The following is a 25,658-nucleotide window of genomic DNA, read 5'->3' as shown; positions in this document are numbered from 1 at the left end:
CCGAGAGAAAACGAGCCGGAGCGGAGCCGAGCGGGGCCGAGTGGACCCGAGCGGGGCCGAGTAGAGCCGAATGCGCCGAGAGGGGCCGAGTCGAGTGGAGCCGAACTGAGCGAGCCCGAGCGGAGCCGAGCGGGGCCGAGCGGAGCCGAGCGGAGCCGAGCGGGGCGCAGCGGGGCCGGGCGGGAGCGCAGCGCCGCCCGCAGTGGGTCCCGGCATCGCCGCGTCCCCCCGGTAAGGAGGATGCTCGGGAAGGGGCGGGCCGGGGGGGAGGGGGCATCGCGCAGCCCCCGGGCAGGAGGATGGCGAGGCGGGCGCGGAAGGCGCCGGGGCCCGGCCCGGCCCGGCGGCGGCCGCGGGGGATGGAGCCTTCGGCGGGCTGCACCGGCGCCGCGCTCCTGCTCTGCTTCAGCTACGCCAGCCTGATGCCCGTGGAGGCCGGTAAGCGCCGCGCCGGTACCGGCTCCGGGGGGCACCGGGGGTTCTGCGCCGGGGAAGGAGCTTCCAGGTCGCTGGACGCGACTTTGTTGCCTGCGGCTGCCGGGAGCTGCCGGGTCTGGAAGCTCCGTCCTGCGGAGCCCGCGGTTTGTGGGAGCTGCTGGGCACTTGCCCATCAAGGCAGAGCCCCACGGGCTCCCACTTGGGCACCTCTGGAAGCAGCAGCTCCGGAATGTGGTGTGAAAGTGGCCCCTCGGGCGGGCACGGGCCGCTGGGCAGCCCTGGTGCCAGGAGGGCAAAGCCCCCTGGTCCCTGTGCCGGGAAGGCGAAGCGCCCTGGTCCCTGCGCCAGCTCCTGTTGGGTCCAGAGGCCCCACGGGAGCAGGATCGCCGGGGGTGCTCCCTTTGGCACTGCCAATCCCCATTCCCTGTCCCCCAGGGCTGCCAGGGCCACGGAGCTGGTGCGGCTGCCAAAGGCCTCGGGAGTTCAGCAGGATGAGCCTGGCCGTGCCGGGAATGTGTTGATTTTCTGGGACTGGGACCCACCAGGGCTAAACCCTGGTCCCTCCAGGCTGAGCTGCTCTGGGGACATCCCCCTTGTTGGATGAGGGTCCTCAGGGAGCCAATTCCTACAGGGAGCCAGGCAGGACACAGCGGATGCACCCACAGGTGCCGCCGCTCTGGCGCCGCTTCCCTCCGGCTGTGCCGAGCCCGGGCTCACTTGCGGGGCTGCGTGCGGCTGCGAGACGGCCTGGAACAGCTGCTGCCATTCCCAAAGCGCTGGCTGCCGGAATAGCTCGCGTTCCAGAGGGCTGGCGAGGGCTGCTCGCGCTGCACAGCCGGGGAGTGGGAATTCCTGCACACGGCCAGTTATCCCACCCATGTCGTGCCTGCAGTGGGGCGCAGACCCCTCAGTGCCTTTGGCTTTGACAGGTATGTCCTTGACCGGACACTGTGGTGCCAAAGTCACCATTTCGGATCCGGTGGTTATGGGACGATGGAATAAAATGTTCCTGAAAGAAGGGAACGATGGGGAAAACAGCCCCGTGCACGGGAGGCATGTGCCCCAGCAGCAGCCTCGCCAGGCCTCTGCAAACGAGGACGCTCGGCCCTGCTCTTCCTTATCCTTGAATCACCTCAGGCAGTAACTGAGAGTAAACACGGAGCCGCGTCCCTGCCCACGCTGCCGCTTGCTGCCGCTTCAGGCAGCGCCTGCACTGCCACGGGGCCGCGAGAGCTCCCTGCTCCGGCCATGCACACGGAGCAGCCGGAGCGGGAGCCCTGCTTCCCGCTCGGGAAGCGCCCTGACCTTGCTGCCCTGCCGCCCGGGGCTGCGGTGCCGCACGGAGGGCCCTGCTCACGCCCTGCGGCTGCCCTGGGATTCACTATGAACCTCCTCCCGGCTGCCCCGGACTCGCTCGGAGCCCGCTTCCATCCCGGGAGGTGGACGAGGGCATGGAGCGGTCCCCCAAGGTCACACACAGCCGGGGGTGCCCAGACCCACCAGTCTCGCTGTTCCTCCACATGCTGAGATCGCTGCTGCTGGAGACGGGGGAGGAATGGGTGCCAGGGGCTCCAAACTCCTCCGAGGGCCCGGGAAGGTGCTCTGGTAGCCTCAGCATCAGCCGGCAGTGCCTTAGTGAAGCCTCCAACTCCTCCCCGCTGCTGCCTGCCCAAGGGGAGCACCGAGAATAGTTCAGTTGTTTCGTTAGCAGATGCACAATGTAATTTAGTGTTGCGACGCGGGGCCCGCTCGCCCTTGCGTGGCTGCGGTGCAAGAGGGAGGGAGCTGTGCACAACGCGGGGCACGGGCTCCTTCTAAGGACCCCAAGAGCATTGGGGAGCCGTGCAAAAATGCTGAGACCTCGAATCAGGCCAAGATGTCCACAGCTTCCCAGGCAAGGAGTATCCCTGCAGCACCAAGCAACTTGAGTCCCATTTACTCCTGCAGGGTGGAAGGGAAAGTTCACCTCTGCACAGGCCCTTCCATGACCTCTTCCTGCAAGTCCCCGCTGCCTGGTGGGATCAGAGCCCGGAGGCAGCGACACGGGGCGCTCTGCCCACCAAGGCGGCAGCTCTTGCAGCTGCTCCCGGCCCGGCTCCCAAAGGCCACAGAGATTCCCGGCCAGCTGACTAGCGACATCAGCATCTTATCAACTTCTGCATTCAGCACAGGAGAGATTTAATTGCAATACAGAGGTTTCTAACCTCAGGGTCAGGCTCTCGGCAGGGAAGCTGCTGTGTGGAACAGCCAAGGTTGCGCGTTCCTGTTCCAAAGGCTCGCTCCTGCTGGGAATATCCATGGGAAAAGCAGAGCGCCCTCCCAGCGGGGGAAGAATTCACACTCAGGAACCGCACACAGGCACAGAGGGCAGAATGAAAAGCAGCTTTCCATGGACCCGTGCCCGCTTCTGGCGCTGAATGCGACTGAGGCCTTTCAGCACTTGCCGCTAAATAACCCCCTCCTGCTTTATAAAGTACCCTGAGGCCAAATTAAGACCTGATACAAGCATAATTCAGTTAAAAGCATAAATGTATTGAGCCCCGAGGCATGAAAATCTTTATGTGAGCAGTACAAATGCGATTGACGCAAGGGCAGGCGGCTCTCCAGAGGGAACTGGTGGCAAGTGGCCGGCCAGAAAGCTCCATGCTGCCTCTGACAACCTTGGCTTACACCTCTTATACCTCCTCGTTTGTACAGGGGAGTGGGTGGTCAGCAGGAAATAATTGACTCTTTCCCATGCTATAAAACCACCAGTGGGTCTTTCTGCTCTTGGGAATAGTCAGAGCTTAGCAAACAGCCCCGCTTCCCACGTGAGCGGGGAGGGCAGCAGTGGGTCCCTGCTGCCTCCCACTGCCCTGTGGGTTTTCTTCATTAAAACACTCGGGGGAGCTGCACGGTGCTCCAGCCCTCGCTAAATACCCCCGAAAGTTGACAAGCAATTACAGCCAGTGAAGAGCGCCCTGCTGGGAGAGCAAAGAAAGGCTCTGCAAGGCAGCAAAAGCAGCAGCAAAAGCAGCTCTTCCCACACTCACTGCTCTGCTGTGGAAGAGGAGGGCCCCGGGGCAGGCAGGACTGCGCAGCGGAGCCGTCACCACGCGGGACCTCAGCGGCTGCTCCTTCCCCTCGCAGGTCGTGTCCTTCCATCTCCTGCATGCACAGGGTGCACGAGAGCAACTGCGATTTAAGGGTGACAGTTCCTGCTCCCCCGGGAAAGGGCAAGCAGTTTGGAGGTGCTGCCAGGGTGCAGGATGGAAGGAGAGCGCTCAGTGAGCGCCCAGAAAGGCCTGGCAGGCACTTCGGGCGCTGCAGTTAACTGATTTGGAAAAGGCCGCGATTGCAGCGGAGCATCGCCCGCGGAGGAGGCGACTGCATTTTACTCCAGCCACTTTCAAGTACATTAGGCCCGCTGGCATTTTCCAGGAAAGCTGAACTTAAAGGGAGCAGATTTATGAGGAGGCTGGATCCCTTGGCTGCGGAGATAAACCTGGAGCCACACTCTGATAACAAATCTGTTGCCAGAGCAGATGAGTCTGCTATCAGAGCTGACCTCAAAAGGTGGGATATCAGCACAGCCTCTTCCTTTTCCTCTCTGTGGATGGTTCCGCTGGCAGCTTCCCTGGCAGGGGCAGCAGGTTGGTTCCCACCCCCAGGCACATCCTAAGAGCTCATGGATGGACAGTGGAAACTGCAAACTGAGAGGGGCCTCAAAGGGAGAGCTGAGCTGTCGGGATCCTTTCAACAGACCTTAAGGCAAGATGTCAGCTAACAGAGGGTCTCACGCTGGCTTTCCAGTGTCAATTTATAAGCTGTCTCTACTTAAAAGCATTAGGAAATTATAAAAGCCTAAAAGGCTGTACTTTGTGCTCTTTGTGATATTGAATACCTCTTTGAAGTTAGCTATATAGAGGCTGTTTGATATCCCTAAGTTTGCTAGACCAAAGCTATGGGCACACATAGTGCAGTGTGTAACGGTTTGGGCACACAGCATGAAAGGCAGCGGGCATGTGAGGAGCAGGAGCTGCACCCAGCAACGCTGGGTGCTGATTCCCTGGCACAGAGGGGTGCCTCTCACCCAGCCGTAGTGCCAGGGAAGGGCTCTGGCACTGGCCCAACGCGTGCCTGGCCGTTCCTCCCCACTTGCAGATGGGCCAGGAGGGCTCAGCCAAGGCGCCGGGCGGCAGCAGCTGCCACCAAGCTCTCAGAGCACTCTTCTGGCACCCCAGACACACTGTGGCACTGCTTGGGGACATACCTGCTCCCTTCTCTTCTCCCCTCCTCGTCCTGTCCACGCTCCAGCTCCAAAGATGAAGGCAACGCAAGGGGTGGGTGGGTGGCTTACCGTTCCTTGTGCTGGCAGCTGCTGCATCCACAATGAAAAGCCAGGGAGGAACGAGCCCAAAGCTGTAAAGTGGTTTTTTTCTCTCTTTTTTCTCAAATGAAAGTCCATTAATAATCATCAGAGCATTTAATGAGAGGCTAGAAGGAGTTCTCAGCATTAACAGGGGATTAAGGGTAATCTTCACCGCTTACGCCTCCTTGCTGTGTGGAAAAGGCCCTGACCTGCTCCTGCCAAAAGGGCTCAGGATGGGTAGGAGTGAGGCAGGGCTGGGACACACATTCCTGGGGGATGTAGGGCTGCAACTCACCTGATGAGAGGTCCCTGTGAAAAGAAAATGAGACATAGTTTAAACACAACCAGTTCTGAGGCACACATTGCCACTTAGAAATCACCATAGGTTTATCTTAATTAACGAAGCAGGGGGCTGCAAAATCTGCTGGCATGAAAAAGAGAGCAACTTTTCATGTCTGGATTTAAATTTGGCCAAACAGACCCTCTGCCAGTTTGCAAAGTGCAAGTTGTGCAGGCTGGCGTTGCAGCCCCTGAGCTGGGGTGAAACTAAACTGCTAAATCCCAAACCTTGCACCATATGGACTCCTTACAAACCAGACAGAAGATGTGCTGTCCTCAATACCTTTGGAGTAAATACACATGGGAATGGCTTCATGCACAGCATGTTCCTCACTGTCTTGCACCAAGAGAGGAATTGATTCCCTCTGGGGCCATCCCACCCTCTAGACCAGAGAACATCACAAGCTGCACTGGATGCTGTAGGCATCAAGGGAAAGTTTCCAGGGGTTGTTCAAGACTCTACAAGGAACCAAACCTTGGGATTTGGCACCTCAAGGCTCTGCTGGAGACACTGACCCCTTAGAACAAGCTGGGAAACAGAAATTATGTCTTCTCTACCTGAGCCCAGTCCAGCTGGCACTCCAAAGAACTGCAATTGGTCCAGGGAGCCAAAAGCAGCATGGAATATCTTGGAGCAGTGATTAGATTTTAGAAAGCCATGATCTCATCATGCATCTCCTGGGAGCTGAGAGAAAAGCATCCTCATGGATTACATTTTTGGTTCCAAATTACTCACTCAACTCTGGGAGCAGGGAACTCATTTTCCTGGCTTTGTACTTCTGTCAAACACTGCGCGTAATTCTCTTTTCGTACTGCTTTTATGCTGGTTTGACATCACTGATTTATGTGTAGCTACTCCTAATCTGTAGTAGTGAAGCAGAAACGCAGCCAGATCTGCTGTCCTAAATTTTGGCCTATTATCTGCTGACTTCAACTATCCCTGTGTCTCTCTCAGGTCTTACTATCAAGGAGGGAGTATTAAGTGCTCTTGTACATACTGAGCTCTCCCCATCCACTTTTGGAGGGTGCCACGTTGCAGGCTGCAGTATTTGGGCTGCAGCTTTGCGGGGTGCTTCCCTTCTACCTTGCAGCCCCCCAACCCTCTCGCCAGTTCCCAGAGAGGCTGTTTGTTCCCCTCCTCCAGCTCGATGTCCTTCCAACTCCCCTACATTTGAAATCATCAGAAAACTTTGGCGTTTCTTACACTGTGACTCCCTCAAGGTCACAAATTTAAAAAGGGACTCAGGTACCAACTGTGACGCATCGTACGTTCCCTTTTCCCAGCTCGATGCTCTTTCACTGATACCTTGCTCTCTGTTTCTGTGAGGTTAATTGGCAGGTTTTCAAAGGCCTCCTTGACCTAAGCTGGGTAAATCCATGGTGGCTTCTCCTAAAAATACCCACAAAAGACAACCACGCTGGGATTTAACTGTAAAATGATACTTTGAGAAGGGGGAAGTGCCTGGCTGCAGCTGGAGACTGTTTTGTCTCCTATCTCCCTATTCCGTCATGCCCTCCATGTGTTCTAGCCAGTTCATGAGGCATGACTCACAGAGCTTCCTGGTGCACATTCCCTTCTGCTGACTGCCCCTTCCTAAAATTAGACCTTACTCCGACCGGCACAAGGCTTCGGGCACAGGGACGCTGAGGAAGCGCAGCCCCAAATCCCTTCCCCGTGTCACAGCAGGGAGCGGAGTCCAAAAGGGACCAGTGTTCTGCGATAGGAAGGATGACCTCTGTCCTCAGCTTGTCCTTGGTCCTGCTGCTGCAGCAGACAGTGACCAGTGACACTGGCGGGGACAGGGGCTTATGTCCTCTTAAAGCTGGTCGAGGACCCACTGATTCATTTCTGCAAGGCAGCCTCCTAAGAGATTGCCTGGGGCAATAAATATTGCCTGGGGCAATAAATACTGACTTGATAACACACTTGAAAGGAGGATACCTCCATCTATGAAGTGCTGGAGCCCCTGGTTGATTGCTGCTCCTCCTGAACTCCCCAACTGCTGCAAACTGGATCTTTGACTGACCTTTCAGCTCACTGACTCGCTGGAATGAGTCTGGGGTCTGCAGGATTCATCCAGGTATCCTATTCCTAAGTGTTTCCCTACCAGATGGGTCTCCCATCTGGCAGCAAGGGGAGCCAGGCTCCGGGTGTTTTTTAGGGAGGACAGCAGGGAATAAAGTCATTAGAAACAGAATAGGACTGACCTTCTGCAGGGGAATTTTGTGCTTCCACATTCACCCCGTTCCCTCGGGAACATTCACCAGGAGCGCAGTCAGTTGTTAGGAGACACTTGACACTAGGGCTAGAATATTTTTGGCCACATCCAGGCAGCCGGGACTGACTATAAATCCCCCGGGTGTTACTGGAGACGGACAGAGATTCTTTTACTTTCGACCTCAGCCCAGCCCCAGGAGGGCCCTGTGATGCTTACAAGGCTATAAAAGTAGTATTATTTGATAAGCCAGAGGAAAAACACCCCCTTCTCATCCTATTTGTCTCCCTGGGGCACTATGAACCACAGCAGCCTAGTTAGGACCAAGAGTTAGAGATAACAAATTAAATTTTACCAGTGGGGAGGGAGCCGGAATCCAACCTGCTGCTCTTGACACTGGAAGGACTCTTCCCTCCAGGATGAGATTCCCAATGAGGGCGCAGGCCCACGGTCACCATGTCCAGCTCCCCTTGGCAAGGCTGGCAGCTCAGCCTTGTGGTTGGGAGCCAGTCGCCACACTCCTGAGCTGCAACCAGAGCCCTAAACGCAGCGCCTCATGTCACTGCGTCCCGCTAGCCCTCGTCACATCACGGCGGTGACAGTGCCGTTACAGCATGTTTATCTGCATGGCTTAAGGGGACAGTTGTTGAAGCTCGCTGACCACTTGGGAGCAGCCCATGAGCCCCACAAGCTGTATGCCCAAAATGTGCGAACTAAGTAATAAGCAAATCCTTGCCAGGCCAGCGGCCTCGCGGGCACCGCCTGCAGAATTCCATCAAACCAACAGGGAAGAAACAGAAACAATCCCTACTACACCCCAATTCCAAATGCCATCAAGGCTCGTCAATGCATCTGCCTTTCCCCACTTCCGAGGCACCGTGTGCCTCTCCCCAGCGGTCACCGTCACGCTGTGGCCAGTGACAACGTGGCACACGGCTGAGGATGACACGAGCGAGGGGCAGGGGCGCTGAGAGCAGAAGTTGCTCCTAGCAGTCAGCTATTTCACACCTTGAACACAACTTCACATTCCCAGCAGAGAGCCCTCAGGGCCTCACTGCTAATTAAAACCCATGGAGCTACGATTTGCATCCCCATGCCCAGAGCCACTTACAGGAAGGCCATTTGCTGCTCCCGGTTTCCCCTGCCTCGGACCTCAGCTAAATCCCATCTCCTTTTGGCAAGCTGCTTCCCTGTGCGCCTCGGTAAAGCCTCTGCTCTCCCTCCTTGCAGACGGCCCCTCGGCTCCAGTAAACGTCACCGTCAAACACCTGAAAGCCAACTCGGCCGTCGTGACATGGGATGTTCTGGAGGACGAAGTTGTCATTGGATTTGCCATTTCCCAACAGGTAGGGTGCCTGCGGTCACTCACATCCCCTTGCGCTCATCTCCACCCCGGGCTGCCCCTTCCCACGTGCTCTTCCTGCAGTTTAAGGCCCTTCCTTCTGCCCTGTCCCCCACGGTCTGGAAGGGAGCTTGCTCCCCGGCCTCTTTGCAGCAGCCCCTTCACCTGCAGAGAGGAAAGGGTCCGGCTGTGGTGGACAGGGTAGGACTCGTCAGCCTTAGGTCACGGTGGCGCACGCGGGAGGCCGCTCCGCCACTCCGTGCTCTCCCCTCTCGGCTTCCAGAAGAAGGATGTGCGGATGCTGCGCTTCATCCAGGAGGTGAACACCACCACCCGCTCCTGCGCCCTCTGGGACCTAGAGGAGGACACTGAGTACATAGTGCACGTGCAGGCCATCAGCATCCAAGGGCAGAGCCCGGCCAGCGAGCCAGTCCTCTTCAAGACACCCAGGGAAGCGGAGAAACTGGCTTCTAAAAATAAAGGCAAGTGGGGGTGAGTTGCCACGGGGCCCCGCGAAGCCAGCGGAGGGTTCACAGTATCCCACGCAGGGTTGAACACAGACAGGGCCACATCCCGGTCAGGGCCCTGCTGCTCCGGGTGGATGGGGGCGAAGCTCCGAGGAGATGCAGGGGTCACCAGTGCCCTGGGCCGAGCGCTTGCAGGGGCTGGGGTGGCTCAGGGCGCCCGCGGCACCGCCACGCTCAGGGGAGCCCCTCAGCACCCAACAGCCCACGCGATACTAAGACTAATACTGAGACCAGGATGCTCCCATGGGTCACGACCACTATCATGTCAACCAGGCAGGGGCCCCAGCAAAACAGTGCTAGCAGCTCAGCAGCCACTGCTGCAAAGCGTGGGGCTCCTCCCTCCCCTGTTTTGGTTGATGCAACAGGTACAAGGGTGAGGAGCTGCACGGCCTGGAGCTGTGTCCAGCATCCTTGCAAAGGGGACATTCCCGAGCAGTCTGTGCTGGCAGGACACACAGAGGGACCGTGCCTCCTGCACATGCATTGCTGCAGAGCAGGGAAAAAGATACCCAGAAATTCCCACCTTTCTTAGAATCCAGATGTTTCTGTGAAATCAGGTACCTCCTGACTGGGAAAGCCGCAGGGAACACAGGCATCTGGGACACAAAGGGTTACTCTGCTTCCCAAAGGCCCCAGCCTGTTGCAGGGCTTTTGGCCCCGGTTCTGTGAGATTTTTACTCTTTCTGCTAAACTGATTTGGTGCTTTCTGTAAATACTGAACGGCTGCTTATTTGAATGCACTAAGAGGAGCCTGGCTTCCCTCTTCCAGGGAAGAGCACAGGGCAACCAAGGGGCAGGGACGTGCTCTTTGCCAGCTCTGACCCCGGTGCACTGATGATTCAAGTCGAGGGCGCTGTTAAACTCGTGCCCAGTGCAGCCTCACCGAGCCCCGCGGTTCCATTTCGTGATCTCTCTTTCCCCTTGTGCAGATGAGGTGACAATGAAGGAGATGGCGAAGAAAAACCAGCAGCTGCGAGCAGGGGAAATTCTCATCATTGTTGTGGTGTTGTTTATGTGGGCAGGTCAGTTCAATCTCTCTGTCAAAGCACCTACCACCCCATGGGCCCGCTTGCTTGCTTGGTTTGCATGTGTAATCACCTAAAACCTGACAAGAAATCCTTCCTCCCAGAAACCATGCCACACGCTCAGCTGTAAGGTACTAACACCCCCGTAACACCCACTACATTTCACTAAAACCTACACTAACCCAGCTCTAACAAACCAACCATCAAACAAATATGCTCCTTCAATACAAAAACCCTTCGCTACAACTATAAATAAAAGGTCCAAAGAGAAGCAAACATTTTCTGGCATGAGTTCAGCCCCACATTTCAATAGGCCCTTACACCAAACCGTAAGTAGGAGAGATCTGGTTCGGGCACGTTCAGCTAGCAAATGCCAAGAGGAAAATGCCCGAGTTCTGCTCTGCCCACTGACAGTACCTGGGGTGGCTACAGCCTGTTCAGGCTGGACACTCTCTGCATGAGTTAACAGGAAATAAAGTTTGCACTTGCCTGTTTTCTATTTAGAGCCCCAGCCTCCCCTGGCTGCCGCTCAGCTGCTGCTCCTGCTGCAGTGTAAAACATTAATGAGCACGCGAGGCAGCTGCTCCCCGTGAGCCAGACCAGGCTGCCCATCACAGAAATGGTCCCGGTGACCCTAGGAGCCTGGCAGGCAGACAAGCGAGTGCTCTGGTAAATCCCATAACCCACAAAAGGCAAGCTTTGCGGGTCAATATTTACTCCCCTGGTACCAGCCAAACCAGTTTTCCCACACACAGAATGCATTAACAGTCATACAGAAACATTCTCCTCAGTTGGAATTATTGCTAACCACGATATCAAAACCAAAGCTTAAATTACAGATACGAGGTGTCCAAAGCTGCCAGTTCTCAGCCTTTTTGATGCTCGTGTCAAGTTTAGCTCTGCCTGTTCAAATTTCAATGTCCTGCCTTTAAAAACTATCACGAATAGTTACACAAAGCAAGTGAACAAGCAAAACCTTCGATCAGTGTCTGAGCACAGAGCTGCTAACACCGCAATTTCTTTTCTAGGTGGATGATGTATTTAGGAAGGAAAGTGGGTGGGGGAAAAATGCATCTACACCTCTAGGACTTTTTTTTACAAAGTTTCAGTAAACAAACAACTTTTTCCAGCCTTTAATCTGTCCTGGTGACCTCAATCTGCAATAATTTTCACAAATGCCGGCTGCACGCGGCCCACGCACGCCCCAAACTCAGCCCCCCAGGCTCTCATGCTGACCCCCCTTCCAATATCACTCGGTTTTGCTTCTCTGCGCCTCAGTTTCTCCATCAGAAATGACATCTGATGATGGCAGACATTAACTTATTCTCCGAGGAGCAGCCATTTGCTCCAAGGCACAAGGACAAATTGGGACCACTACATTTATCAGTAACACCTGGGGACTGCTGCCGTGACACCACCTCACTTATATAAGGCATTTTGTGAGGAACTGAGGAAAGCTCTACATAGGTTCTGCTGTTAGGGGAGCTGGAATATTTTCCAGTACGGGAGAAGCAGTGTCTGTCCAGCCCTACTTTAACACTGTGCTTGGAAGCTGCAGGTAGAGAAGCTATTTGGTCAAAATGTCACATAAAAGCTTCTCAGAAAGACGTATTCAGTCTTCTTATTCATCATGGCAGTACCTGCTTTGCTCTTCATGGGCCTCTGCATGTGTGGGAGGAAATTTCCACTGGCAGCTTTTGCTGTCGTCACTGCTGCCTATTTACAGATGTTGCCCTGCTGCTCCAGAGCCCCTGGCGTGTTCCCTTTGCAGGCAGGTGCAGAACCTGCCTCTCACCTCCCAGCTTCAGCTCCTCTGCTTCGTCTCGGAGCAGGAAAATCAGAAGACACATTTCCACTAGCCAGAAATACCAGGAGCTCCTGTGTCTGCAGAGCAAAGATCCCATTTAACCCCTCGGCTAGCGCTAACGCGTATCCGAATGTGGTCTCGAAAACACTTGTCCCATATAATGGCAGGGAAGTTGGAATATAATTAATCTTCTGACCTAACTGGTCGAATGTGGAATTTGGCACTGAGAATCAAACAGCCAGATGACTGAGTGGCTGTGTTAGAAAGAGATCCTTAGGAGTAATTGTGGATGCTGCTGAGGTCTCTGCCAAGCTGGCAAGCCAGGGATCTGTGATCACCGCAGGCTCTGGAGCCCAGCTCGTGTGTGTGACCGCTACTGTTTTTCCTGCTAGGCGTCATCGCCCTCTTTTGCAGACAGTACGATATCATCAAAGATAACGAGCCTAATAACAGCAAGGAGAAAGCCAAGAGCGCCTCAGAGAACAGCACCCCCGAGCACCAGAGCGGAGGGCTGCTCCGCAGCAAGGTGAGACGCGGTGGGGACACGGTGGTTGAGCCACCTCTGGCTCAGCCTTGCCTGCGTTACCCAAAAAGCAGCTTCTGTTCCACCTCCTAGCTGCTCAACCTCCTTCTCCACAGCTCCACGAGCAGCCTGAGCCTCCCAGGCATGTAAAGACACCAGCGTTTTCCTCCCAGCTTGGGGTTACTCTGTCTCCACCAGTAAAATAGAGATTTCGATCCACACGATGAGGCTGCTGCTGTAGCCACAGCTTAGTCTCATTTCTGGCCCTTTTTCATTAGCCTGAGGGGGTAGGCACAATTTTATAAAACCCAAATCCTCCAGCTCATTGCACTGATCTCCGATGTTTCCTTCTTTTCTCCCTAGTGATGCCTATACATTCTCTCTTCCTTTGTCTCCTCTTCTAGTTTCCCAAAAACAAGCCCTCAGTGAACATCATCGAAGCGTGACAGCCCTACCCGCTGATCGATGGACTCCATTCCTCACTCTCGCTTTCTGCCTCTGAGCCTGGATGACTAAGGGAGGTGAAATACTGTTGGAGCAATCTGGAAAGAGACCTCACGATTGCCACTTGCTGGCACGAACCTCCTCGTCTTTATCCTGTGCAAAGCATCTGGCCAGAAGGAAAAAGCCTGCAAAAAGAAACCCAAAAACACAAAAGACACAAAAATAAGACACCCCTAAATGCAAATAAATAATTAAGATGGAAAAGCGTCGCTGAGACAGCTGCTGCCAGTGATCCTTGTACTGGACTCGCGAATCACCTCGGCTGGAGCGACTTCTCACTCCTTTCCACCCTCACACTCCATCTTCGGGAACAATTTTCCCAGCTTTGGAAAAGTACTTCCAATACGGTTTGTGTCTTGATTTTGTCTCACTGTCACTCCATCTTGACAGTAGGTTAACATGAGCTCAGGCATCAGTCACTGTCACTCCTCTTCAAGCAGGCAAGAAAAGCTCATCGCAGACACGAGGAGCAGCCGGATCTCGGCCGCTCCGTGCTCTTGCTTGCTTTGTGCCATCAATGTGCGTTGTGTAACAAGTCTTGTGGACGGATTTTTAAACAAAAAAAAATGAGGAAAAAACAGAGGCATACCCCAGTTTCCACCTAAACGCAGGAACTTTGCTGGTTGTTCTCCAGTCAGGCTGCAGCACACAACTCCACTGTTGTTCTCTCCTGTCTTGCACCGGTGGGATTTCACCTCGGACGGTCAGGGCACTCCAGACACTGAGAACCTAACGTGATAGGACACCTGAAGCTGCTGTTTTGCTTCCAGGATAACTTGGAGCATTTTCCTCATGGTATTTTTAGCTGGGCCCAAGTTCACCGACAGTGTGATAAGAGGTCCATTCATGTAGCCAGTCAGCAAAAAAAAAAAAAAAGGGGCAGGGGAGTGAAAAAAAACTCGTGATATCGATTGCTATGCAAGGTCTCCAGGGGCGATAGCTGTTTATTGCAAAAGACTTGCCTAAAGGGCCTTTTTTGAGGGCTTAAGTTCCTAACAAGTTGCTTCTTTTAGCAGGGCTCCCCTGGGAAGGTCTGGTTCTCCTTACACGTCTCACCTGCACTATTTTCCCGTGACGTTGTAATGCCAGGTACTCCGTTCCGAGTGGGTCCTCCAGTAAAAGAAGGATGACAAGTGGGAAGGGGATGGGGTTCTCCTCTCTCTTTAATAAGTGCCAATGTTCGTAAGCTGACAGGATCCCTGGGACTGCTGGTGCTCTGGAAGATGGTAGATGCAAGTCCTTCAGACGGAAAAAGACTTATTCTTTGTAGTGTGCCACGGGGTATCTGTATTTAATTACTCCACGAGACCACTCTGTACACACTAAGGAATGAGGCAAGATCCTATTTCTTCCATCAAATACCAAGAGATTAGCCTGAGCAGGACTCAAATCTCATGACAACTAACTTGCACTCCCATAAGCCTGGTTGAAGAGTCAAAGAAAAGAAACAGGTTGGTGCTTCAGCCACCTCCCCACTTCCACAGCCACCAGCCTTTCCAAAACAGCTTTTCTGGGAGAAATGCACTGGGAAGTCTGCTTGCGGATCAAATGCAGTGTGCAAACAGGCAAGATCTTCCCAAGAGCCGGTTCCAGAAGGCAGGCCAACCCCCAAGAAAAATCACCGGATCCTTTGCCAGAAACTATTTCTCCATCGCCAAGAGGGAGAGGTCAACATCTCGGATACAGATAGAGCAATAAACATTTTATAATGTACAATAAAAGACTAAAGACATTATCCTGTGTCCTTGTAACATCAATTTAGTACTAGTTCATCTTCATCCGTCTTGAACGGAATGCAGGCAGTGGAATAGGGGGGCTTTTCTCTGGGGATCCCAGGGCCTCTGCCCAACTGTTTTCTCTGTTTTCCTACATGCAGGAGCAGAGAGATTTACCAGAGTTCACTGTGGGATGAGGCTGGCAACATAAATAGCAGCACAGCCCTACCTAGCAAGCTTCTTCAGACACGTCTGTTCTCTCCTAAGAAAGAAACGGCATTTGGAATCCACAGTGCTATAAAGGGAGGTTTGGGACAGATGGTGCAGCATGTGCACAACAATAAGGGAGATGCTCTCTCAGAAGCCCAAAGCAGACAGCCAAGCAAGCAGCCCTCGGCAGCCTGCTAGTAAGGAAATCCAGCCTGGCTAATTTGGCATGGGTGTTTGTGTGTGCACACGCATGTGCATGTGTGTTTACAAAGGAGGTTTTCCCTGGAAATTCAGACTATAGTCCATTTTTTACAGGAGTTTCTGTTGCTCCCTAGCGACAGATGTAAACCATTTCTCTCCTGACAGAGACATGCTCACTCCTTGAGTGCGGGAAAGAAAAATTAAAGGTATAAAGCATTAATGTTTGCTCAGAATTCAGTACTCACACCACGATGCAGCAGGAGGTAAAAGGCTTATCATTACATTCCATATCTACAGGCTTTAAAGGCAAGATAATAACGCTATTAGTGAAAAGAAACAAATGTAGCTTGGCAGTAAATTAGAGAAGGCTTCCAAGCTATCAAATGCAAGCAATTCTCTTAAAGGATATGTTCAGCAACCATAATTCCAAGTTATGTAATAAGTTTACACTTCAGGAAAAATTCTCTCTCTCTCTCGGAGATGAAAGAGTCCTAGTGAGAGTCACCTTAAGAAAGGTGACTTAAGATGTTATTTTCTAAGGGTCATAGGCATCAACAACTGTAACTGGTGTTTAGATATCAGCTTCCACTAACTCATGGGAGTCAGACACCACTAAGGTTTTTGGGCATGACTTGAAGCCCAAGCCCATCTTCAGAAGAGATCCCCAATTCTCATCAGGGTTTGCCTAAAGATCCTCCTTTTGAGAAGACTCACAGTTTTTGGTCAATATCAGGGGGGAAAAAAGTCAAGAAAGAAAGAGTACTGAGGAAAAAAACCTCACGTTGAGTCAGAAAAGACCTCGCCCCAAAGGCCACTCACAGTTCCCTGAACATTGTCCGACTGAAGGTTACTGGAAGCAGGGCCTAGAAAAAAAGTGGTTTTAAAGAATACTAAAAAGAAGCAGGTGGGAGTAAATTTGCACCACAGGGATTCCAGGCAGCCCTGCACAAACCCACTTCCCATTGAACTCGAAATCCAAGGAAAGAAGCCTCCAGCCAGCATTGCTGATGTCATGCAGCCCCTGGGGACCCATCCTGCTGATTTTCAGGAACAAATTGAGCAGAGACTAGGAACACAATAAGGAGCAGGAAGCAGAAAACAGCCCCCTTTGCCAACAGATGCAGTGCATATTTAAAGTTAAGCACCACTTGCCTCCATCCTTTCAAGCCCCATAATCTTATGCCTACACGCACGATTTAGCCAATATATTCCTCCCCCACAAGTTTAGGGAAACTGAACCACAGGAGGCGGTGTAGAGCAAACAATCCTGCACAGCGTGTCCTTCCAATTCCCAACACAGTGCCACACATTCCCCGACACCTCCCTCTGCACAAGAGGAACCAGAGCAAACTCAGCTCCCCGTCTCCTTGGGGGAAAAGGAGAACATTAGGCATTTTATCCACTGACAGTTCAGTGGCGTGGAGGAGAACACACCTACACCGCAGAAAGCATGAGGATAATCTCAGCTGCTAACGACTTTCTGGAGGAGATGTTAATGGGGGAACAGCCTCCTAATGCCAGAGACATTAAAGGTTGCATCACTTCAAAGCTCTATCACAGCCACACGCCCCTTCCACTGACAGAAACATGGCAATTCATTGACTCAGTAGACAGACTTCACTCCCCAATAAGGACAGAGTTGAAGATTATACCATATGTTATGCCAAATTTAATGTCCCTTGATCAAAAAAAAAAAAGCTTCCTAGCTACATTTAATGAGAGATTATTGCCTAGTGCAAAAGAAGGAGCCTAACAAGCAGGCAAACTGACCAAATTCAATCAGTTCTCTAGCATTTAGTAAAAAGTGTTATGGCCAACATGCTTGTTATGCTACAGTTCCTTCTGTTTTCTCGACAAATCTGCTGTCTATTAAATCACTTGATGATCCTATAGATTAAAGCAATTATGTTCCTACTTGTTAGTGCTCTTAGCCCACACGTCTCGGGGAGACGGAGCTGGATTCTATTTCAGCTCATGCATCAGCATTAATTTTGTTTAACTAAGTTCCAAATGAAGAACCTTTATTATTAGTGACAGAGCCAGGAAAGACACAGCTTGAATTTTAGATCGCAGATGGAGTCAGCAGAGTTGGCAGCCAGAAAAGCCATCTTTTTGCTTGTGATCTGAACACAGTGGATGTGGAATCATCGAGTGGCAATAATGACAAAGCGCCATGATGCCATTTGACACTTTCTAGAACATCCCTGTCCCTTCTAACTGACAAGAAAAACCTCACTTAGTGCCACCAACTACTAAATATAACCTATTTATACCACCTAGGCTTGTTTTTTTCCGAGGACACAATCAGCTTAGTCCTGAACTCTCAAACCGGAGCAGATTCTTCAAACTTTTCAACGAGACTTACTGCAAATACAGATTAAGGGAGGTCATCTGGGACACTAACAGACTTTGCCCCCTTTTTAAAGCCCCTCTTTCAGAAATACAGCCTAGTGCTTTGTTACATACATTGAAAAGGCCTCTTTCTCCTTGACCCCAGCCCAGAAGGCTGAAGACTCCACTGCAGTGCTTACACAAAAGGCAATTTTTCTGCCAAGTGTTGTACGCACAGAAGCGCACTCACTTCCTACATCCAAGCACATTCCCAAGTAACAAGACAGAATTTTGCAAACTTCAAACAGGCTTCTAGGAGCAACATTAAAGAATGAACTACGTTTCAATGGACTTGGTTATCTCCAGGCCTCAGAGAGCGCTACGGAGCTTTTCCACATCATTAGACGTTGTTTTGCCTCTTGTGCATTTTGAAAAGAAGCCGATTCTCTTTTTTTTTTCCTCCCTCCTTTGCGCAGAGACATCATAAGTTAGGAAATTACATTTATAAACTGCAGACCCATCTAAGGGAGCAAAAACAATCACAAGGGTCACACCTACAAAAATACTGTCAAAACAGTTGGTCCAGAGGAGCACTTGGGCAGCCACCACATACAGCTTCTCATTTCTGCAGAAGTGACCAGGAATCCAAGAGATCTCAAGCCAGGAAAGCCGTCTAATCATGCCAAGAGCTGGGGAGAAACAGCTGTATTACAGATAACCTAACATACCAGCTTACTGTAAAGTTCAGAATATCTAAGACTAGATCACACGGGCTAGGAGAGCAGGTGCTCTCCCTAGAAATCCTTTTAAGTCGAGGTTACATGGATCAGAGCGCTGAGTTCTTACCAAATTCTGGGACCATTAAGTTCTTCAGTTTAAATCACACCAAGTCCAAAGATTTAAGGGAGGATTCCCACTTTCAAAGTCACTTGAACATCTCCTCAATCTCACTCCTACCTTGGAAGTTGCTCATAATTTTTACAATGCATTTCCACAGAGGTAAAATTTTATCTCAAAGGAAAAATAAGTGTCTCCATGGTGTTTTTTTAGTAAAAAGACAAACCACCATCAAAAATACCTGATATTCCACTCTACTAAATGTTTCCTATGGCCTTTCCTAAAGCAGAAAGCAAATATTTAAAGTTTGCAAATTAATTCAGCAACAGAAAGTGAGACCAAACATGAGCTGACTCATGAACACTTCACATGAGTAAGAGGTTTCAACTCTTCTGCAAGCAAGAAACACAGTGCACCACCAATTAGTATTTGGAGAGTGCTCTTACCACAGTGCCTTACTTGACCAGCCAACACAAGGGGCTGAGAGTAAGAATCCTTATGGTCACACCACACATGGGGACAATAAGCCCTTGGTTATCCAGCAAATTGTCAAGGAATAGGATTTAAAACACTCATTTGCTTCCTTTCTCCTTGAGCACAGTCGATCTTCCATCCTTCAAGAGCAGCTAAGAACAAGCTGCAGTCAGGATGAGACTTCCAGACAAGTTCCACTCTGATTTGGGTGCCAGCAACTTGGATTATTCTCGACCCACCCCAGCTATGTACTGAGGCCAGGTGGATTCCTACAAAAGCCCTGGGACCAGCCTGGTGTAGACCAGGGAGCCTCACATTGCCAAGAGCAGCTTAACACCTCCTTCCAGTCCCCCAAACCCAGGCTGGCCCTCACTGCAAGCTCTTTCCAACCTGCTTTATCAACAGCTCCTACCCCTCTCCTGCTGAGATGGATCCTTCTCCAAATGACAAGAGAAGAGTTGTCTGAACTGCAGGTGGGGCAGTTATGCATATCTCATATGCATAACTGCAACGCTAATGACCTGTGAAAGCAGTTCCCCTGAAGTACAGCTGCTTGGGGAGAAAACAAGGGAAGGCTACGTTTAAACAGGGAAATAAGTTTTTAAAATACTTCTAAGCCTTTTGAAAAACGAGCCTATGAAACTGCACACGTTGCTGAGGACAAGACTGAGCAGCAGTTAAACTCACACGTGATGCCAAGAGCCACAGACCTAGATGTAGGGGCCTCATTACTTCTGTAGGCTAGTACAGACCCAGCTAGAATTGCTAAGGAGCATCTCATCAAGAAGGGTGTAATTCTATTCACTGTCCAATAAAGGGCAATAATGAAGTGTGAATCCTACAAAATGGTCAGCTGGCAGATATCTTTACTGGTCCATTATCAGTTTCAGCCACCCATTTCCAAGCAGATGTTGGAATTGCATCTCATTTTTACATCTGCTACAATGCAGCCTCAGCAACATTGAGATTCCTAAGGGAAGCTGCAAATAAATGCATCTATTCATACTGAATATCCTAAAGAAATTACAATTAGAGGTGGAACAACTAGGACCACAGGCTAGTCGGTATTACCGGCTCACTTGAGATGGACAGATTTGAAAGATGGACAGATTTGAGAAGTTTACTTGGAATACAAAAATTACCACAATACAACTGCCAGGAGACTGGTGATAAAAAGAACAGATTTGAAAATCTGTAGCAACAATAGATGATAATTTCCAAGTCACCTGATCAGTTCCCACTTCCCAAAGGGAATTCCCTGGTGCTGAAACGTGCTAGTTTTCCTTTAGGGCTCATTCTGTAGCTCCTAGGCAAGGGATACTCGAGACTGCTGCAGGTGCATGAACAAAAGAGGTAGCATCCAAGGTCAAACTCAGCTCACTGAAAAGGTTCTTCCCTGACAACTGGGAAAACCCATTTGGTCTCTGGGGCTAAATTCCAAGCCTACAGTTATTTGAAATGAGAGGTTTGCACTAATAAACAGAATAAAACCAAAACCAAACCTAAATTGCATGCATCACAGACAACGTTCTTCCACAGCAAAACAGATCTCTCAGCCTTGCTCATTTGTAGCTCCTGCCTGATTTCCTATGACTCAGAACATACGTCTTGCATTTTTAATTTGAAAAGAAGAAAAAAACAGGCCATTTTAGCTTTCCTTGCATACTCCCCTCCACATTACTTATGCTATATTCATATACTGGAAAGCAGCCCTGTGGCTATGCAGCTGTTTGTGCTGCCCAGATAAGTGCAGGCTCCATGCAATGAGCCGCACCACTGTCAGCTTCTTATAACTCTCAAGAAATGACAATTACTGCACCCATGAACAGGCAGAGCCACCACAGTGGGAGGCCATCTCTGGAAGCTACCAGAAAGCCTTTTGTCCTTCAGAAAAATCTCTCTTCTCCTAATCAGTGCTATAGATACCACTCTCCAGTTAATATCCGTAGCTGCTCTTTCCACACACAATTCCCTTTAAATCTTTCCTGACAGAAGCTCCAGGATGATGGCTGTGACAAGCACAGTAAAGGTGATACTGGTAGCAGATCTAAACCTTAACATTTAACCTAAATATTCCCTACATCTGGGTTCCTAGTTATGGACTGACAAGGAAAAGCACCTCCCAACAAGGCTGCAAGCCAGAGCTCAGCTCTGCTCCTCCCAGGTGACAGCCCCATTTTGGTACCTCCATGCTTCTCTCCGTACTGTTTCCTGACTGTTACAGACACTCATCTGAACCAGTCCTAGAACAACAGGAATTTCCTGGTTCCTGTGTGGCAATTTTACACACGGTACTCCTAGAATGTGCAGTATTTTTTATTTCCCTCCTGAAAAGCACAGGCACATGCTCTGCCCTTGCCACCACTACAGCCTTATCTTCCTCTCATCTGCAGGTTACCTGGGGCAGGATCTACAAGTCTCTTCACATGGGCAGACACACACTGGATGCAAGGGTTTCATTTGGTCAAGCTCCACTTCCAGAATACATGTCTCTTGTTCCCGTCTTTAAAAAAAAAAAGACATAACATTAATATATTGAAAATACCTGACAAATTAGGTGGCAGAAGGACAAAGTGTCCTACAGAAGTCATAGAAAAAGGAACCTCCTCGTAGCACTCTTCTTCTGGACGTAGGGATTATAAAAATAGAAGTGTTTATTCAAATAAAGCTGCAAAGTAACATACTGAGTGCAAAGCAGGACAGAAGATGTCAGCCACAGAAACGAGCAAGTCACTGTCTGGATTAACAAGCCAGAAAACTGCAGTAAGCTCTCGAGACTGGCAGATTTTTCATGTTACTCAAGACCACCCCAGGAATGACAATGCACAGAACACCAAAACGCATCGAGGAAAAAATAAATGATTTTACAACTCCTGGCACAGCAGGGCTAGAGCAAAAAGCAACCTCGACTGCAGTGGACAGCTGCACTGCTGCTGCCATCTCCTGGAAGCCTTGCCAGAAAGGAGGCCTGCAGCTAAACCAAGCCAAGCAGATTGTTTTGGGGAACTGCTGGGTCATTCCTTCTTCTTTTTAATGCAAAGACATCAGAGGCTAAGACCTTACCTTCCCTCCTGTGGCACAGGAATAACCTTGCCCAGCTTCTTCCCACCTGTTACCTCTTTCTGCCCAGCTGTATCACTTAACTAGAAAGATAAGGAAAAAGAATTAACATCTAACAAAAACAAGTCTTGTTACAACGCACACAAAGCTTTCTTCTGCTTTAAAAGCCTTTGCTTACTGTGTAAAAGGGCACTTGTGTGCACTTGCACATTACTACCAAGCCCTCAAGTCCAAATCAAAAGTACTAGACTTAAAAATGCTCTAGCTGGAATTAAAATTGGTGTTTACTTTAATGCTGTCTGATGGTCGTTCAGCTTCTGAAGATCCCTGCTCCCCGTCATTCTTTGAGAGGTCAGATTTCCCTGAAAAGCTGCAGTTTGTTGCTTCGGAAAGATCAGGGTGTTGGGGTTCAGGAGACATGTCCAGCATAGCTGAGCTCTCATGAGCTTTACTCTGGTCACAGGCAGAGTCAGAAGAGAGCAGGGAAGTTTCTGCAGGACCATCACGGAAGTCAGTCATCTCTCTGCTCACAAATGCAGTTTTTCCCACGGGATCCATGCCCAGGCTACGCTGCCCTTTAGGCATCAGCCATTCTAAAGGTTCTCCAAGAAATAAGTTACTAGTATTCATTTTATCATATCCTAGGCAATCACTTATCGTTTGGGAGATTTCTCTTTCGGTTTCTTCCAAATAACTCTCCTCCAGAGGCTGATCTACATAGTCAGCATCAATTGGGCTAAGATTGAGAAGCTCCTGAATATCAAGGTCAAACAACATGCCAGTTACTTCGGCTGACTGCACATCATTCACATTTGAATTAGTTGTTTCATTTGCACGGGCAGGATAATACTCTGGCTCAAGTGAAGAACACACCCTAGCCAGAGGTATATTTGGTTTCTTTGAGATCTTTGATGCTACCTTTACATCTTCACTGATGACCGATGCCCCAGTGCAGCTGCTGCTCACAGCCTTTTCACTCTCTCCATTTACATTTTGGCTCACAGGGCTTTTTCTAGTTGTATACTGCTCAGATCCTAAGCAATCATCTGCCAAGATTTCCTGGATCTCTTCCTCAGTGTAATTGAAGGGAGAATTCCCTTGTTCACTGTCTGACAGTTCCAACAAGGAGTCGTCTGGCTCACTATCTTCAAAACATCTGCTGGTATCTAGAGAAATGGCTACATCATCGTACTTTGACCGAGAAGAACCGGCAACGAGCTCATCAGGGTCAGTATCATCCAGAAAAAGGGAGGATTCTTGAAAGGAGGAAGACTCTGGGGAAGAGAGCAGCAGCTTCTCTGATGGACATGGAAAGATACAGTGATGACTCAACACACAGGCTTTCTTAGCTGCCTGCAGCACCTGGGCATCCCTGGAGGAATAACAGGGCCTTTTGGCCCTAGGAACCGTATTATTAACAGCAGGTTTAAATTCATGAAAGCGACAGAGCTCAAAGGTCTGAGGGGAATGGTCATCCATGTTGCTGTTGGTCCCTCTATGCAAGTGACCCCTGTGCCTTCTGCATGAAGCTCTAGAAGCACCTTCTGAAGCTCAGCTGATCCCAGGGCCACTTTAATAAGCACGTTCAGAAAGGAAAGCAGCAGAATCCGCTCCAACCTGCCTGTAAAAGACAACATCTTAAACAAGGGGCTCAGCCATTTGCCAGTGCAGCAGCAACACAATCGGGAAAGCAGTAATAGCTCAGGCAAAAGCAGACAAGCCTCTCTTGGCTAGCCAATATAAATGCTGGGTTTTCCTTTCATGCAGAACATCCAGCATCCTGCTGGAATGAAGCACATTAGCATTACCAACACCACTCACTCCAGAAATTAATGGATTAAAGACATAATTAGACATCTGCTTGCAAAACAGTTATAGCTACTTAAGAATACTAACTTTCAACCAACACACTAAGAGTCCACCCATCATTTAACATGATTTCACAAGTAAATCTGTGGAAAAATAAAAAAGCAAAACCCCACTCATTGCAATAGCTCTACTGCTCATTAAATTAAAAGCTTCCTCATACAAAAGAGCCAGTACTTACCTGTCTGCTTATGGATCTAACACTAGCCCTGTCCAGTCTCTATGACCTCTACTCCACATCATTTTAGCATTAACTTAATTAATCTTGTTAATTAACATTAACAAGATAAAACAGTAACTTCCTTCTTATTTCCCAAGTTTCCTCCTACACAAGGTTGTTCAGCATGTTTTATCAGCAGGATTAATACCTGCACCCATCACTAACAGCCTGGGCTCTCTCCTCTGAAGCTGATTATATAAATCATTGTAACACCTGAGAGCAACACTCACTACTTACATTCTTTACCAGCACCCATTTAAAGTAATGGGACATTCTCTAGGTATTAAGTAAAGTCTCACAAACCCTTCCTTTGCCCCAGCCCCTCTTCACCTACCATTTTTCAAAGAAACTACACAAATAGTCTTTTTCTGGTTAGGAAAAACTGAGCAATGGAAAATTAACTCTGCCAAGGAGCCAAGAGGACGTTCGGTAGCATATTACAGTCATAAAAGCACTCGTACAAAATGCATCTTATAAGGAAAGGGCAAAAGATAAAAACCTTCCTGTAAAATCAAACAGCTTAAAATATCCACAAACAAAACCTGCTTTTATATCAGCAAGAATTCACACCAAAATTAATCTTCTGACTTGAAAGCGCTGTGTTTGAGTCTGAAGCAGCAGGAGAATCTGGACTTTCCTTTCTTCTTTGGCCAACTGATTTAAAGGAATATCTTTTGTCTTTCCATTGGTTTGGCTACCTACTGCCTTCAAAAAGGAGATTCACCCACTCCAGAAGGGAAAATCAGGCAGCTCTGCTTCTTTCTCTTATTATTCTGTCTGCATAGTAGAAAACCACCGCTTTCAAAATGATGCTCTACCCACAGAGGAGGAGGAAAATACCTCAGGAATCAGCTCTACCCTTACAGAAACTTACACAAAAACAGAAAAGTTTCAAACACTCCTGAGGAGTGATGACCTGCCTGGAGTTTTGCAATTTAACTACAGGTGCTTCAGGAATTCCAAGAGAAACAAAAGGAAAATGAAAATAAACACTCGTGAGCCCACAGGGTACAGCAGTGTGATGTTCTAGGCCCTAACAATAAGAACCTGGCACAGAAGTGAGAGTTTTGAGGCTTTTCGCTGGTCCTGCCTCTGCAGCGTGTTCGGAGCCGTCCCCACGCTCAGGCGCAGATCCAGCAACGGTGCTTGTAGTGCCAGCAACTTACCTGGACCTTCCCAACTCACCTGGACCTTCCCGACTCTGCGCAGCCTCATCCCAAGTGGCTCCGGAAGCAGAACACGGGCAACAATGTTCCTGGTGACACACGAGGCCGGACAGAACCTCCGCTGCTTCCCATGGCCGTGGCCACTCCACAAGGGACAAACGGGAGGGTTAGAAGCCAGAACTGACGAAACTGAGAATGAAGGAGAAGAAAACAGGTTGGGTTACAGGGCTGCTTAAGGATTTGCATTAGAGCAACACTTTGCTGCGGTTGAAATGGCCATAAACCTGCACAGGACGAGGCTGCCGGCACCTCGTCCTGGTCTCGCTCCAGCACCTGCATGGCCAATGAGCCAGAAAGGCAGCACAATAGGGTTCCCCCCCGCAATTTTAGGAGATTTTGCCATCCTTAAGGACAACTCCATCCTTAAGGGCATGGGGATCCTGCTTGACACAGGGACACAAACCACAGGATAACAGCAGCCTCTCCCATGAGACTCCCACCACACA

The 25,658-nt window shown here is 50.1% G+C and overlaps 2 protein-coding genes across 4 annotated transcripts; one reads left to right on the top strand and one right to left on the bottom strand.

Annotated features, from left to right (window-relative positions):
- Positions 1-359: 359 nt before the first annotated feature.
- Positions 360-14,649, top strand: FNDC5 (fibronectin type III domain containing 5). 3 transcript variants are annotated; one of them, XR_003250084.1, is made up of 7 exons: positions 360-438; positions 8,575-8,690; positions 8,970-9,168; positions 10,143-10,235; positions 12,438-12,571; positions 12,973-13,419; positions 14,089-14,649. XR_003250084.1 is itself a non-coding variant. In XM_026043528.1 (6 exons), the coding sequence occupies exons 1-6, from the start codon at positions 360-362 to the stop codon at positions 13,012-13,014; spliced, it is 663 nt and encodes a 220-aa protein (XP_025899313.1). In that variant the 3' UTR covers positions 13,015-14,541. The 3 variants fall into 3 exon arrangements, 2 of the variants coding, with proteins under 2 accessions (XP_025899313.1, XP_025899314.1); XM_026043528.1 differs by having other exon boundaries at positions 12,973-14,541; XM_026043529.1 differs by having other exon boundaries at positions 370-438; positions 12,460-12,571; positions 12,973-14,541.
- LOC112950894 (S100P-binding protein-like) lies at positions 4,865-25,446 on the bottom strand. Its single transcript, XM_026043527.1, has 6 exons — positions 25,437-25,446; positions 25,172-25,341; positions 22,189-23,521; positions 21,904-21,983; positions 21,239-21,343; positions 4,865-5,098 (listed from the first exon to the last, which is right to left on the bottom strand). Exons 3-6 carry the CDS (start codon positions 23,377-23,379, stop codon positions 4,945-4,947), a joined length of 1,530 nt encoding a protein of 509 aa, XP_025899312.1. The 5' UTR covers positions 23,380-23,521; positions 25,172-25,341; positions 25,437-25,446; the 3' UTR covers positions 4,865-4,944.
- Between the last annotated feature and the right edge of the window lie 212 nt (positions 25,447-25,658).

This window comes from Nothoprocta perdicaria, unplaced genomic scaffold, assembly GCF_003342845.1.
Source record: "Nothoprocta perdicaria isolate Ctin4 unplaced genomic scaffold, notPer1 scaffold_33, whole genome shotgun sequence".
NCBI classification, from domain to species: Eukaryota; Metazoa; Chordata; class Aves; order Tinamiformes; family Tinamidae; genus Nothoprocta; species Nothoprocta perdicaria.
The sequence above is the reverse complement of the archived record's forward strand: the minus strand, read 5'-3'. Positions and strand labels throughout refer to the sequence as shown.